The sequence below is a fragment of the Sycon ciliatum genome, chromosome 3 (genome assembly GCF_964019385.1).
Source record: "Sycon ciliatum chromosome 3, ocSycCili1.1, whole genome shotgun sequence".
NCBI classification, from domain to species: Eukaryota; Metazoa; Porifera; class Calcarea; order Leucosolenida; family Sycettidae; genus Sycon; species Sycon ciliatum.
This window is the reverse complement of record NC_088645.1, coordinates 3582620-3599106: the sequence shown is the minus strand read 5'-3', so window position 1 is coordinate 3599106 and position 16487 is coordinate 3582620. Positions and strand designations below refer to the sequence as shown.

The 16487-nt window shown below is 47.6% G+C and overlaps 1 protein-coding gene across 1 annotated transcript in view; it reads right to left on the bottom strand.

Moving 5' to 3' along the window:
• The window catches only part of LOC135811232 (uncharacterized), a 362326-nt gene that overhangs the window by 325120 nt on the left and 20719 nt on the right, over window positions 1-16487 (bottom strand). Inside the window, exons 3-4 of the mRNA XM_065324432.1 lie at window positions 8117-8215; window positions 7624-7698 (exon numbers count right to left, since the gene is read on the bottom strand). Coding sequence (XP_065180504.1) covers window positions 7624-7698; window positions 8117-8215 — 174 coding nt within the window. The remainder of the gene's footprint in view (window positions 1-7623; window positions 7699-8116; window positions 8216-16487) is intronic.

Genomic DNA, 16487 nt, shown 5'->3' with positions numbered 1-16487 from the left:
TCAGTGCGTACAGAATGTCGTTGTATTCAGTTGATTGACCGGGCCTGGTGCCCTCAGTGCATACAGAACGTTGCTGTATTCAGTTGATTGACCTGCGCCGCTGCCCTCAGTGAGTAGAGATCGTCGTTGTATTTAGTTGATTGACCGGGGCCGGTGCCCTCAGTGCGCACAGAAAGTCGTTGCATTCAATTGATTGACCGGGGCCCGCACCCTCAGTGCGTACAGAACTTCGTTGTATTCAGTTGATTGACCAGGGCCCGTGCCCTCAGCGCGTACAGAACGTCGTTGTATTCAGTTGATTGACTGGGGCCGGTGTCCTCAGTGCCTACAGAAAGTCGTTGTATTCAGTTGATTGACCGGGGCCGGTGCCCTCAGTGCGTACAGAACTTCGTTGTATTCAGTTGATTGACCAGGGCCCGTGCCCTCAGCGCGTACAGAACGTCGTTGTATTCAGTTGATTGACCGGGGCAGGTGCCCTCAGCGCGTACAGAACAACGTTGTATTCAGTTGATTGACCGGGGCCGGTGCCCTCAGCGCGTACAGAACGTCGTTGTATTCAGTTGATTGACCGGGGCCGGTGCCCTCAGTGCGTACAGATTGTCGTATTCAGTTGATTGACCAGGGCCGGTGCCCTTAGTGCGTACAGAACGTCGTTGTATTCAGTTCATTGACCGGGGCCGTTGCTCTCAGCGCGTACAGAACGTCGTTGTATTCAGTTGATTGACCGGGGCCGGTTCCCCCAGTGCGTACAGAACTTCGTTGTATTCAGTTGATTGACCGGGATCAGTGCCCTCAGTGCGCACAGAAAGTCGTTGCATTCAGTTGATTGACCGGGGCCCGCACCATCAGGGCGTACAGAACGTCGTTGTATTCAGTTGATTGACCGGGGCCGGTGTCCTCAGTGCCTACAGAAAGTCGTTGTATTCAGTTGATTGACCGGGGCCGGTGCCCTCAGTGCGTACAGAACTTCGTTGTATTCAGTTGATTGACCAGGGCCCGTGCCCTCAGCGCGTACAGAACGTCGTTGTTTTCAGTTGATTGATCGGGGCCGGTGCTCTCAGCGAGTACGGAACGTCGTTGTATTCAGTTGATTGAACGGGGCCGGTGCCCTCAGTGCGTACAGATTGTCGGATTCAGTTGATTGACCGGGGCCGGTGCCCTCAGTGCCTACAGAAAGTCGTTGTATTCAGTTGATTGGCCTTGGCCGGTGCCCTAAGTGCGTACAGAACTTCGTTGTATTCAGTTGATTGACCGGGGCCGGTGCCCTCAGCGCGTACAGAACGTCGTTGTATTCAGTTGATTGACCGGGGCCGGTGCCCTCAGTGCGTACAGATTGTCGTATTCAGTTGATTGACCAGGGCCGGTGCCCTTAGTGCGTACAGAACGTCGTTGTATTCAGTTCATTGACCGGGGCCGTTGCTCTCAGCGCGTACAGAACGTCGTTGTATTCAGTTGATTGACCGGGGCCGGTTCCCCCAGTGCGTACAGAACTTCGTTGTATTCAGTTGATTGACCGGGGTCAGTGCCCTCAGTGCGCACAGAAAGTCGTTGCATGCAGTTGATTGACCGGGGCCCGCACCATCAGGGCGTACAGAACGTCGTTGTATTCAGTTGATTGACCGGGGCCGGTGTCCTCAGTGCCTACAGAAAGTCGTTGTATTCAGTTGATTGACCGGGGCCGGTGCCCTCAGTGCGTACAGAACTTCGTTGTATTCAGTTGATTGACCAGGGCCCGTGCCCTCAGCGCGTACAGAACGTCGTTGTTTTCAGTTGATTGATCGGGGCCGGTGCTCTCAGCGAGTACGGAACGTCGTTGTATTCAGTTGATTGAACGGGGCCGGTGCCCTCAGTGCGTACAGATTGTCGGATTCAGTTGATTGACCGGGGCCGGTGCCCTCAGTGCCTACAGAAAGTCGTTGTATTCAGTTGATTGGCCTTGGCCGGTGCCCTAAGTGCGTACAGAACTTCGTTGTATTCAGTTGATTGACCGGGACCGGTGCCCTCAAAGCGTACAGAACGTCGTTGTATTCAGTTGATTGACCGGGACCGGTGCCCTCAGTGCGCACAGAAAGTCGTTGTATTCAGTTGATTGACCAGGGCCCGCGCCCTCAGCGCGTACAGAACGTCGTTGTATTCAGTTGATTGACCGGGGCCGGCGTCCTCAGTGCCTACAGAAAGTCGTTGTATTCAGTTGATTGACCGGGGCCGGTGCCCTCAGTGCGTACAGAACTTCGTTGTATTCAGTTGATTAACCGGGGCCGGTTTTTCAGCGCGTACAGAACGTCGTTGTAATCAGTTGATTGACCGGGGCCGGTGCCCTCAGTGCGTACAGAACGTCGCTGTATTCAGTTGATTGACCTGCGCCGCTGCCCTCAGTGAGTACAGATCGTCGTTGTATTTAGTTGATTGACTGGGGCCGGTGCCCTCAGTGCGCATCGAAAGTTGTTGTATTCAGTTGATTGACCGGGGCCCGCGCCCTCAGCGCGTACAGAACGTCGTTGTATTCAGTTGATTGACCGGGGCCGGTGTCCTCAGTGCCTACAGAAAGTCGTTGTATTCAGTTGATTGACCGGGGCCGGTGCCCCAGTGCGTACAGATTGTCGTATTCAGTTGATTGACCGGGGCCGGTGCCCTCAGTGCCTACAGAAAGTCGTATTCAGTTGATTGACCGGGGCCGGTGCCCTCAGTGCGTACAGAACGTCGTTGTATTCAGTTGATTGACCGGGGCCGGTGCCCTCAGTGCGTACAGAACGTCGTTGTTTTCAGTTGATTGACCGGGGCAGGTGCCCTCAGCGCGTACAGAACGTCGTTGTATTCAGTTGATTGACCGGGACCGGTGCCCTCAGCGCGTACAGAACGTCGTTGTATTCAGTTGATTGACCGGTTCTGGTACCCTCAGTGCGTACAGAACGTCGTTGTATTCAGTTGATTAACCCGGGCCGGTGCCCTCAGCGCGTACAGAACGTCGTTGTATTCAGTTGATTGACCGGGGCCGGTGCCCTCAGTGCGTACAGAACGTCGCTGTATTCAGTTGATTGACCTGCGCCGCTGCCCTCAGTGAGTACAGATCGTCGTTGTATTTAGTTGATTGACTGGGGCCGGTGCCCTCAGTGCGCATCGAAAGTTGTTGTATTCAGTTGATTGACCGGGGCCCGCGCCCTCAGCGCGTACAGAACGTCGTTGTATTCAGTTGATTGACCGGGGCCGGTGTCCTCAGTGCCTACAGAAAGTCGTTGTATTCAGTTGATTGACTGGGGCCGGTGCCCCAGTGCGTACAGATTGTCGTATTCAGTTGATTGACCGGGGCCGGTGCCCTCAGTGCCTACAGAAAGTCGTATTTAGTTGATTGACCGGGGCCGGTGCCCTCAGTGCGTACAGAACATCGTTGTATTCAGTTGATTGACCGGGGCCGGTGCCCTCAGTGCGCACAGAACGTCGTTGTTTTCAGTTGATTGACCGGGGCAGGTGCCCTCAGCGCGTACTGAACGTCGTTGTATTCAGTTGATTGACCGGGTCCGGTGCCCTCAGCGCGTACAGAACGTCGTTGTATTCAGTTGATTGACCGGTTCTGGTACCCTCAGCGCGTACAGAACGTCGTTGTATTCAGTTGATTGACCGGGGCCGGTGCCCTCAGTGCGTACAGAACGTCGTTGTATTCAGTTGATTGACCGGGGCCGGTGTCCTCAGTGCCTACAGAAAGTCGTTGTATTCAGTTGATTGACCGGGGCCGGTGCCCTCAGTGCGTACAGAACTTCGTTGTATTCAGTTGATTGACCAGGGCCCGTGCCCTCAGCGCGTACAGAACGTCGTTGTATTCAGTTGATTGACCGGGGCCGGTGCTCTCAGCGAGTACGGAACGTCGTTGTATTCAGTTGATTGAACGGGGCCGGTGCCCTCAGTGCGTACAGATTGTCGGATTCAGTTGATTGACCGGGGCCGGTGCCCTCAGTGCCTACAGAAAGTCGTTGTTTTCAGTTGATTGGCCTTGGCCGGTGCCCTAAGTGCGTACAGAACTTCGTTGTATTCAGTTGATTGACCGGGACCGGTGCCCTCAGTGCGCACAGAAAGTCGTTGTATTCAGTTGATTGACCAGGGCCCGCGCCCTCAGCGCGTACAGAACGTCGTTGTATTCAGTTGATTGACCGGGGCCGGCGTCCTCAGTGCCTACAGAAAGTCGTTGTATTCAGTTGATTGACCGGGGCCGGTGCCCTCAGTGCGTACAGAACTTCGTTGTATTCAGTTTATTAACCGGGGCCGGTGCCCTCAGTGCGTACAGAACGTCGCTGTATTCAGTTGATTGACCTGCGCCGCTGCCCTCAGTGAGTACAGATTGTCGTTGTATTTAGTTGATTGACTGGGGCCGGTGCCCTCAGTGCGCATCGAAAGTTGTTGTATTCAGTTGATTGACCGGGGCCCGCGCCCTCAGCGCGTACAGAACGTCGTTGTATTCAGTTGATTGACCGGGGCCGGTGTCCTCAGTGCCTACAGAAAGTCGTTGTATTCAGTTGATTGACCGGGGCCGGTGCCCCAGTGCGTACAGATTGTCGTATTCAGTTGATTGACCGGGGCCGGTGCCCTCAGTGCCTACAGAAAGTCGTATTCAGTTGATTGACCGGGGCCGGTGCCCTCAGTGCGTACAGAACGTCGTTGTATTCAGTTGATTGACCGGGGCCGGTGCCCTCAGTGCGTACAGAACGTCGTTGTTTTCAGTTGATTGACCGGGGCAGGTGCCCTCAGCGCGTACAGAACGTCGTTGTATTCAGTTGATTGATCGGGGCCGGTGCCCTCAGCGCGTACAGAACGTCGTTGTATTCAGTTGATTGACCGGTTCTGGTACCCTCAGTGCGTACAGAACGTCGTTGTATTCAGTTGATTAACCCGGGCCGGTGCCCTCAGCGCGTACAGAACGTCGTTGTATTCAGTTGATTGACCGGGGCCCGTGCCCTCAGTGCGTACAGAACGTCGCTGTATTCAGTTGATTGACCTGCGCCGCTGCCCTCAGTGAGTACAGATCGTCGTTGTATTTAGTTGATTGACTGGGGCCGGTGCCCTCAGTGCGCATCGAAAGTTGTTGTATTCAGTTGATTGACCGGGGCCCGCGCCCTCAGCGCGTACAGAACGTCGTTGTATTCAGTTGATTGACCGGGGCCGGTGTCCTCAGTGCCTACAGAAAGTCGTTGTATTCAGTTGATTGACCGGGGCCGGTGCCCCAGTGCGTACAGATTGTCGTATTCAGTTGATTGACCGGGGCCGGTGCCCTCAGTGCCTACAGAAAGTCGTATTCAGTTGATTGACCGGGGCCGGTGCCCTCAGTGCGTACAGAACGTCGTTGTATTCAGTTGATTGACCGGGGCCGGTGCCCTCAGTGCGTACAGAACGTCGTTGTTTTCAGTTGATTGACCGGGGCAGGTGCCCTCAGCGCGTACAGAACGTCGTTGTATTCAGTTGATTGACCGGGGCCGGTGCCCTCAGCGCGTACAGAACGTCGTTGTATTCAGTTGATTGACCGGTTCTGGTACCCTCAGCGCGTACAGAACGTCGTTGTATTCAGTTGATTGACCGGGGCCGGAGCCCTCAGTGCGTACAGAACATCGTTGTATTCAGTTGATTACCCGGGGCCGGTGCCCTCAGTGCGTACAGAACATCATTGTATTCAGTTGATTAACCGGGGCCGGTGCCCTCAGCGCGTACAGAACATCGTTGCATGCTGTACATATGTGATGTTGATCCGATGTGACCAGCGCGCTACAATTATGTGTGTAGTGTTCACCCACGGCTGCATGGCCAGCTTCCTGGGGCCGCTAGCCGTGCGATCGGATTTCCATGTCCATGACAGTACTTGACAAGTATCCCCCCCCCCCTCCCCCTCCCCCTACCCCCCCCCCCCCCGCCCTACACACACAATTCTTGCCAACACCCCCCCCCCCTCCTGGACCCCCACATGCATCAATTCCCAACACTCCCGCTCCCACCCCCCTCCCCCCCCCCCCCCCCACCAGACACATTACATGTACAGTCGAATGTCACTTATCCGGTCGCCAGTTACAAGCCCGGGAGTGGTAATTTTATGACTCTCAACAGTAAAATTCTAAAAAATAAAATTTTGTGTGTGTAAATTATATGGTGTGGTATGCATTTACTTGAAGTAGATGTGGTCAAGTATGCTAACATGTATGTGCACATGGAGCAATTCATGAATATGCATGAATATATTTGGGTATTGTGTACATAAATCAGTGAAATCCAGCCATATATGCACATTAAAAATGATATCAGTTATCCAACATGCCTAATTCCCGGTGTGGTCGGATAAGTGACATTCGACTGTACTTGTCAATTTCCCCCACCTCTCCCCCCCCCCCCCCCCCTCCTCCTTACACACACACACACCCACACACACACACACACAACTATTTCCAATACAACCACCATCCCCTTCCACCACCATCTAATATTATAAGTCTACAAATTTTCGATGCGTATAAATATCGGCCTCCCAGGGCTAAAATACATTTTTGACACATTAAAATTTCAGCCTATACTGCTACTGCCTGTCTACACTGTCACACTGAACCTTGCAAAACTAAAAATCGGCTGCAAATTTAACACCAAAAATTCCCAGGCCGAAAATAGGTTAAATACTTCCTCCGCGTCATTGAAATTGTCGCAGCGACAACTCAATAAGCTAAACCATACAAATATTATTACACAGTATGATAGTCTGAAGGCAAGAGTAACGTTCCAGAACAGTTGGACTGAGAGTTTCACGTGGAGATGAAGGCCTCGTCGTCGCTGATGTCAATGGCCGCAAAAATATCGTTCCGAAAAATTTCCAGGAAGGTTGTAAGTTGGTCGCCCCTCATCTCAAACGTTTTGACTTTCTCCACAGGACAAGAGCTGCTATGCTTGTCATCTACTAGCTCTTGATGATTTCTACTTCACCGCCAACGAATTGAGAATACACGATCGTTGCGAGGTCGGTTGATTACCGTCGGCGGAATCACCTCGATGTTGAAACGAACGTTTTTTATCAGTGGCATACTGTCTTTTTCAGCATCACTGCATACGACACCTGCGCGCGCATCACCAGCACTACACGTAGAGTCTACACGGCTCTTGCAGGTACAATCATGTACTGAGTGTCTCAGCCAGAGCGACACATTTTATCGCTTTTGCATGCATTTAGTTTGCTGACCCCTCAATGTTTCTCCAAGCGCTGCCGCTTGTTCCACGAAGTAATTCTCACCCCAGCTGAGGTAAGACAGTGATGAGGCTTTGAGTGAATGGCTATAAGCACTAGAAATGTGCAGGCTGCAACGCCTGACTGATTTCAGCGAGTCGAATGTACCATCGCAGCGACATCAGCGAAGAAATTGTGTCTAGTTCAAAAATTTGAGCTTCCAATAACAGATAATAGAACTTTGCCGTCACCCTATACTGATGACTATCGCCTATGTCCGATTTCTTACCTGTGGTATGACTGCTGGTGAGTAAATACCCCGTTTTATAATTATCAAAAATTAAACTGCGACAATTTTGATGACGCGGAGGAAGTATAAGTGTTGATTTACAGTATAGCGGCATGCACATTTCCTCACCAAATCAGTGTTGTTCTTAGCTTACCCGTGGTCGAGGTGTCTTCACATCGCAGCCAAACGGACAACAGGAGTATCCATACTGACATTCTTCCTCGTGTTTCTGCAGTAAATCAATATCATGATTCACACACACTAGCTGAACTTATCCCTGTCCATAAAGTCATCAAATCCCGAACGGGCTGACATCCATTACATGTAAGGTGGAACAAAATTGTATTGTAACTCTGAGTTTCACGCTTGCACGATCATCAGGTAACAAACACCTATTATCTAACACGGAATGGGGTTTTGAATGAATGCCTGATGATCGCACAAACAAGAAAGGAACTGGGAATTTGAATAAAATGTTCTGCCACCATGTTTGTCATTCTCCACACATACATGTACATATACATATAGCTGTAGACACATCTTTACTCAGATATTTACTCAATACATAACTAGCATAATCACCAGTCTAAAGCTATACACCATCAATCATCATCACTTGTACCTACTAACACTGAAAAGCAGCTTACCACATAATCTCTGAGGCTACCACTCCATTCACATGGCCCCGAATCACACTTGACCGTTTGCTTTTCCAGCTCATTTGCCAAGTCTTTCTCATCCACCAGCTGAGAAAACAAAAACAGGAAATGAGTGAGGTAAGCATTAGGACAGCAAGTCATGTGATTAATACCATCAAGAGTCTATAACCCCCCAGAGTGTGCAACTCGTGATCCTTCTCAGCACAAATCAGTGCCGCAACGAAATCCAAACTTCATACGTCATGTAGTGAGTAGCTATGATGAAATGGGAAGTTTGGCCCGGACCTACTTCGCCCGTTTGCCCAATTTGGGGTCTTTCTTTACGAATCCACGGTCAGGTATTGTACGTAACACGCCTGGAAAGGCTCAAGTACACAAAGAATTATTTTTAATAGAGTTGTCGAACAGTTTTCTCTTTTGAGTGTCTCTCCGATAAGAGAAGAACAATGGCCACTGTTGAACCTAAAGCAAAGCGCTCCCCATTGTCGCCGGAGTGCAGTGTCTCTGTGAACGATATTCGTCAGTTTTTGCTCGATCTGGGCTCCTCATTTTCTTCTCTCGATTGTCGAGTGTTGGAAATTGTACCAAAATGGGACTGAGGAGCAGGTTGAAGCACATCTACTTCGAAATCGATCGGGTCTTCATGCCGTGTGCCAAGAGCTATTTCCATCAAATCTATTTCCATCAAATCTTGTAAATCTATATCCATGCCTATTCTTGCTATCCCGGAGTCACGAACTCTCCCAATACAAGCTTTTCAGACAACGAGCAGAGAAACTCTCTTCAAATAAAAAATTCTGTGACTGTGAAATCAAAGCCGTTCTGCTGACACTGCATTGCCCGTGGAGCAAACGTTTTACGTGACACTTCCGTGGCTTGCTTCAAAGCAACCTTCAGTTCAAGTTACCGTAAAGTCGCGGATAAAAGCCAGGTTTGCATACAAGCACATCGCGGATAGAAGCCTGAAAATCAAACGGGTCAAATGCATATAAGCCTGTCGCGCGTAGAAGCCTGGCTTCTATGCAAGCGCGGATCGGGTAGGTCAAGACTGCATGCGCTATGTACAGTGCATAGTAAAACTGCCACCATACCGGTAGTCAGTGGTAGATCTATGCATGCCGCGCGTGGAAGCCTGGCTTCTACGCAAGTGTGGTGCATATAAGCATGGTTTGCATACAAGCCTGATTTGCATTAAAGCCTGATGCAGAAAGCGGCTTATGTGCTTATAAGCGATTATCCGCGACTTTACGGTAGTTACTTGGAACCCCCGCCGGATGTACCAGATATGCACATGGCCCAATCCGCCCATGCTTGCCCGGGGACCGGATGACGCAATGTTTGGATTTCGTTGCGCCAGACCCCAACCTGGAGTTGCACACTCTGGGGGGGGGGGGGGGGGGTTATGGACTCTTGATACCATGTAGACATCCAATCAAAGCGATGGAGAGTGAGAGTGCAGTATCTGTGGTTAGTTGAATCAGGTCCATTGCTCTAACCATGGCTATCTGTCTGAATACAGTATCTATGGTTGGTTGAATCAGGTCCATTGCTCTAACCATGGCTATCTGTCTGAATACAGTATCTATGGTTAGTTGAATCAGGTCCACTGCTCTAACCATGGCTATCTGTCTGAACACAATATCTGTGGTTAGTTGAATCAGGTCCACTGCTCTAACCATGGCTATCTGTCTGAACACAATATCTGTGGTTAGTTGAATCAGGTCCACTGCTCTAACCATGGCTATCTGTCTGAATACAGTATCTGTGGTTAGTTGAATCAGGTCCACTGCTCTAACCATGGCTATCTGTCTGAATACTGTATCTATGGTTAGTTGAATCAGGTCCACTGCTCTAACCATGGCTATCTGTCTGAATACAGTATCTGTGGTTAGTTGAATCAGGTCCACTGCTCTAACCATGGCTATCTGTCTGAATACAGTATCTATGGTTAGTTGAATCAGGTCCACTGCTCTAACCATGGCTATCTGTCTGAATATAGTAATAATAACTATTATACCTGCCATGAGTGAGTATGATATTCAAATTGTCAAATACTGTCGACCTACCCTTATAACGATATTTGCGTCACACCAAGAAATATTGTTATAAGGGTAATATTGTTATAGGGGTAACTGTTTCATTTCATACACATACGTCATAATGCATGGATTTTGTTCATTTTTTACATTCTCCATAGAATAAAAACTGACATACATGCACATTATGTGCACAGCAAGGTGCCCACTGGTGCCCCTTTGCATTTCGTCATGTCCCAGTGACTTATCAAGTGAAGCTTGCCCTACCTGGATAGTAGGTCCTACATACTCCCTGCTAAATATTGTTATAAAATGGAAAATGTTGATTGGTCAGTCCATTTTATATCGTTATAGGGGTAATATCGTTATAGCAATATTGTTATAGAAGTAAGGCATTGTATACACAAGTCAATGGAGTGATTTGGTTTGGCAGAAAAATATCGTTATAAGAGTAATATCGTTATAGAGGTTATCGTTATAAGGGTAGGTCGACTGTACTAGGACTTGATAATCATTGCCTCTACTTTCTCGCTCCACATATACTGGCACACACAGAGACATAGACAGCAATAGCGACACTACAGAAAGTGAAGGGTAGTTTGCTGCAGCCAGATGTGACTGATAAGGGTAGTTGGCCACAGCCGGATGTGAACCGGATAACGAGTGAAGTATGGAAGCAAGGACTGAGAACAGAGTGTCTCACATAGAATAGGCATGCCAGTGATAGCGGAAATCGGCCATGATGCAGAACCACTTGGGACCGTCAGATTAATTTTCTGTACCGAGCCAGCCAGGAAAAAACCCTCGCGCCGACAGACGCAGTTGTGAGGGAAGAAATCGGGTGTATATCCCCAATGGCGATTAGGCATCATGTAGACATTGCAAGCACATCACGGCAAAATATGATAAAAAAGCAATGATAATATGCACAGAAATGAAGGGTGGGAGGGCAGGGACACTCGTGAGACTCAAAACTCACTGAAGAAGTCAGGAAAAGAAGCGACAATGAAGAACACACCAGATGTCATATTTCGAACTGAAAATATTTGCGAGAAATCATTTCTCGCCTATCTCGCTGCGCTCGGCCGGTGAGAAAAACAACATATATTCTACTCTCTATTCCACTCTCTATTCTACTCTCTATTCCACTCTCTATTCTACTTTCTATTCTACTCTCCATTCTACTCTCTATTCCACTCTCTATTCCACTCTCTATTCTACTCTCTATTCCACTCTCTATTCCACTCTCTATTCCACTCTCCATTCTACTCTCTATTCTACTCTCTATTCTACTCTCTATTCCACTAGCTATTCCACTCTCTATTCTACTCTCTATTCCACTCTCTATTGTACTTTCTATTCCACTCTCTATTCTACTCTCTATTCCACTCTCTATTCCACTCTCTATTCTACTCTCTATTCCACTCTCTATTCCACTCTCTATTCTACTCTCTATTCCACTCTCTATTCTACTCTCTATTTCACTCTCTATTCCACTCTCTATTCTACTCTCTATTCTACTCTCTATTCCACTGTCCATTCCACTCTCTATTCTACTCTCTATTCTACTCTCTATTCCACTGTCTATTCCACTCTCTATTCTACTCTCTTTTATAGTCTCTATTCTGCTCTCTAAGTAGTATATGTCGGGCGGGTTCTGTGGCGGGTACATGCCCTGCTCGAAAAATGGGGTAATATTGATAGTACCCCATTTTGGGGGTAAAAAGCGGGCACCCAGTTTTTTGCGTAAAAATGATTTTTCGGGTGTTGGAGGTGGTTGAGGAGGTATGACATCATGATTGTACCCCAATGGTTGTATCTGATCATTGCCCCGAATGGGAGTGGGTATAAAAAGTAGATAGAATGCTGGATGGCGGTTCACCACTCATCCCCTTTTTTTCTAAACATTTACACTGATGTATATACCGTAAAGTAAAGTTGATCCGCCCCCCCCCCCCCCCCACGCCAAGTCGCTTCCCAGCTTGTTTTTCATGGGGGGGGGGGGGGGAATTCGATCAAGACTGTTTGGTGCAGTGTCGTTGTACGACAATGCGGTGTTGTATCTTTCAGACGCAAACAGGTGAGAAAGGTCAAACTCGACGTACACATTCACACAGACTCTCACCCGAATGTTTGTTTGCGCACTAGAAAGTAGTATGAGGTTGGCTGTATGCATATGGACATGAGTACAGAAAGACGCATAATTTCTCTACCGTGTAACTCTGAAGTCGCTTCAGAGACAGAAAATCGAGGGGGGGGGAGGCGGGAATTAGAGTGGGGGCGGGAATTAGAGTGGGGGCGGATCAACGGTACTTTACGGTACATTGTTTATTTTTTAATTTTAATTTTATTTTTTAATTTTATTTTTTTCTGGTCCCATCGGCCTCTTCATATTTGTGCAGCTGCACTGTTGAGCTTCGGATGTAAAACAAAAAATCATAATAATAATCATAATAATATGGGGCCGTTGGGAGGGCCCGAATATGCATGCGCATATATTCGCATATTTTGGTCCTTTTGACACAAGGTCGCATAAAGTAGCAAATCTAGCATATTGTACCAAATGTAGCATACTTTGCTGCAAGGAGCAAAGAATTCATGTAATTATAGGGCAGAATTGCGGAAATGGACATGGAAACTTACTACGGCACGCTCGGTCAGGGAACACTTCCAAACTTAGCCCGGAAGGAAAAATGCTCATCCAAACACGGGGCGAAAATTTAACCCGAGAAGAGAGTCACCGCGACTCAAGGTTGCATAAAGTAGCAAATCTAACATATTGCACCAAATGTAGAAAATTTTGCTACAAGGAGCAAAGAATTCGCATAGTTATTAGGGCCGAAACGAGCATAAAATTTGAGTATTGGAAAGTTCTTGATGTTAACGAACGAACGAACGAACATTCTCTAACATTCTCGTCGCACGCGCGTGCTCACGCACGAACCGGCATAGGCAAGAAAAATAGTGGAATTTTTGAATACAGTATAGCAATAAACTTTTGTGGCGCACAAATTTTGCGTTTTCATGAATGCGGCTAGTTTGTGATATGAATATTTTTCGATTTTTACGTCTTTTGAATCTTGTAGTTGTGCTGTCTGCAATGCACGTACTGAGCAGTTTGTGGCGATTTTTCTTCTCTAGAATGCGCAATGGCCGCAAAAGTAGCGAAATTTAATCACTTGCGAAAGTTTCTAACTTTACGGTACGTCTTTTATGATGCTTTCAAAAGTTGAGGCACAATGGCCTCCAACTGAGCAACGCCATACTGCTACTGCTGAGGACCAGAACGTTACGTCACAGCAACGTTTGTCATCAACTTGCTTCCTGTTCAGTGTTGATGCCGTAGAAATAACTGCACTCGCAGAGACGACCGAAGAATGCTGAAAGTTACTGTAGTTGTGTGTTTCAGGTGCGCATACTCATAGAGGTTGCTCGCCGTTTTGCCATACTATAAACATACACTGCAGGAAATCCTGCAGGTAGCTTGACTTCTCATCCTCGGATTTGGTAAAATGATCGCAAACAACAGAACGGGGAGCACGACCAAAAACAGTTTCTGACATGGGAACAGTGCGAACTCGAAACAAAAGAATACTACGAAGTGGTCAAAGGAAGAGCGAGCAGCCAAAATATGTAAGTACATGTACAAGTACTCATGCTTTGTTCCGATGTTCGTCTTCATGTCGTCGCCTCGACTCCACAGCTCCAGCCAAGTGCCGGTTCAGATCGTTAACCGCGCGCAAGCGCGCGCGGGGGTCGTGTACCACCTGGCGCAGCGCTTGTCACAAGCACGCAGCTACACATATTCTACAGGCGGTGTGTGAAACGATCGTGACTGATCGCGATGTTTTTACGGGTTTATCGTACCGTACGCACATTCTCAAAGTTCAAATATTCGTGAGAACTACGAATGTTCGTTCGCTGTGGCCTAACGAAGGAATATTTGAATGTTCGGTATATTCGTTTCACCCCTAATAATTATCACTGATATCAGTTCATATTTCGAGCATATTTCGAGCATATTTTTCTGTTTTTGTGTGATTTCGAAGCATATTTTGCATTAAGTGGCCAATATTCGAAAAGCATAATATGCTAAATTTTTGAGTATATAATTGGGCCCTCACCAACACCAACATCTTCATTATGACCTCCATAATTATGGGGATCATAATGAAGATGTTGGTGTTTTTTCCGTGACCCACCCCACCCCTCCTCCCGTTCCACCTCCCCATGTAATTCTTCGAAAATGGGCATGCTCACACACGTCATAAAGGTCAATTCTTGATAGATACGATACATATTACAAAGAGTAATCATAATGGAACGAACACTGAAGATCGCAATGGAGTGGAGGAGAAAGGTAGTATTTACATTATAAAATTCAGTATCTTTCCCTCAAACCAGTGAAAATTCAGTTCTTGTTGCCATTATTTCAAGCTGGTATCAGATGAGAGACTACAAAGGTTACTCTTCGAATACAATGTACGTGTGAGGATGGATAAATCCATCACCTCTTCCGTGACACACAGTACGAGATGGAGTTATCGGACGCTCTGACGTACACTAATGTTTCCATATAAGTAAGCAGAGTTACTCTGACCTAAAATAGGGATTTCAGGCGGTTTTTTCTGAGCAGCGCTTTGCTCCAACTAACAAGTTTTTCTGAAGCATCTATGTGTAAGGACTGTCCACAGAAAATTTGAACGGAATCCAAGCAGTATTTCCAAAGTTATGAGCATTCAAACATAGCGCACCAACCTTGATGAACACACATACAAATTGGATCTGCAGGATGGCACAAAATGGAATTCCCATACTCCCTAGCAACACCATAGCAACAAATAAACTTCATCCGATTGTGGCCAAACTTGGATCAAGGATGGCCCTGGCTGTGACGAAACGAAAGATAAAAGTTTTTTTTCAAAATTCCAAATGACCGCAACAATGGCGTCCTTAGCAACGGCCCTAGCAACAGTATATTTCACGCATAATTCAACATGGTAATAGGTGGAATATGACAGAAATGCGGCAAACACAACATTTAAGTTATATAGTATGCATGTGGGAAACTAGAGGAGTAGACAGCAAGCTCTGATGTCACACAGGGCTCATTTTCGGCTGCAACGAGTCAGAGACGCACATAAAAATGTCATTAGCCGCACAACGATCATACTAGAGGCTATTGAGTATTGTACACAGAAGCCAGCCAGCGGTGAGTATTTATAAGAGATAAGTTCAGTAAAAACCAGCCTGGAACAACCATGCACCTGTATGACACACGGAAGATCAAGTCTGGTGCCACACACAGGGTCAAGACCTGCTATGCCGGGTGCGGGCTCCAAAGCGCCATCATTTGCTGCGCCGGCATCAACATCAACTGTTGCTTCAGCACTGTCATCAACGGCTGGTCCAGCATGGACATGAACTGTTGCAAATGTCCACACCTCAGCACGTACGACTGCTCAGGTGTGGAAATTTGATAACACTGATATAATTTAATTTTCCAAACTTATACAATCCATGCAATTTGCAATCCCTGCAGCCCACAATTGTCCTTGCAGTTCAATGTTTCTTTCTTGGACAAGAATCAGACACAAGATACGATTTTTCGTTTAGTGTGTGGTTATCTGCTTTACAATTTGATTGAGAGGCAGTTCAAAAGGATGATTTAGTAATTCACTGAGGTCGTCACTTGCCTTGTTCTTCAGCAAAAAAATTCTCCACTGTCTGATACGCCCGATCTTGTTCCTGGCAATTTTCACATCGTCTCGAAATCCTTTCCATCCACGGCTGCAACTAGCAAAATCAAATTATGCTAACTTACTTGGTATAATTTTTGCTTCTCGCCCTCAACGAGAGTTCAACTACTGCCCGGGACAACACCATGAACACAGAGGAAGGCGGAAGCCAATCGTCTTTCTTCTCCACCTCCATACTGTGTAATGGCGTTCAACTTCAAAACAATTTCCGCTACCGATCGCGACCCTTCATGCCGTCTGAAGGAACCTACCTAGACTAAATCGATGCCGTAGAATCTGATTCTGACTGTTACTAGAGTGTGGAACCAAGGCAAACACCTCAAAAGCGACTTTGAAATCTACAAGAATCTATCGAGATGCGTAATATCGGCACGAATTCGCCGTGTGAGGCACCAAACGAAAGCTTGAAACCTACTCTTCAACGGTGCGCCAATAAAAATGGCGATAAACTCACTCTCCCTACCTAAAATCTACGCCGAAGACCCCGCGCTGACATGTGCCATGCCTGGCATTCAAAAAGCATGCATGCGTGTCAAGGTACTTTTGCCCCCGCAGATCACGTGA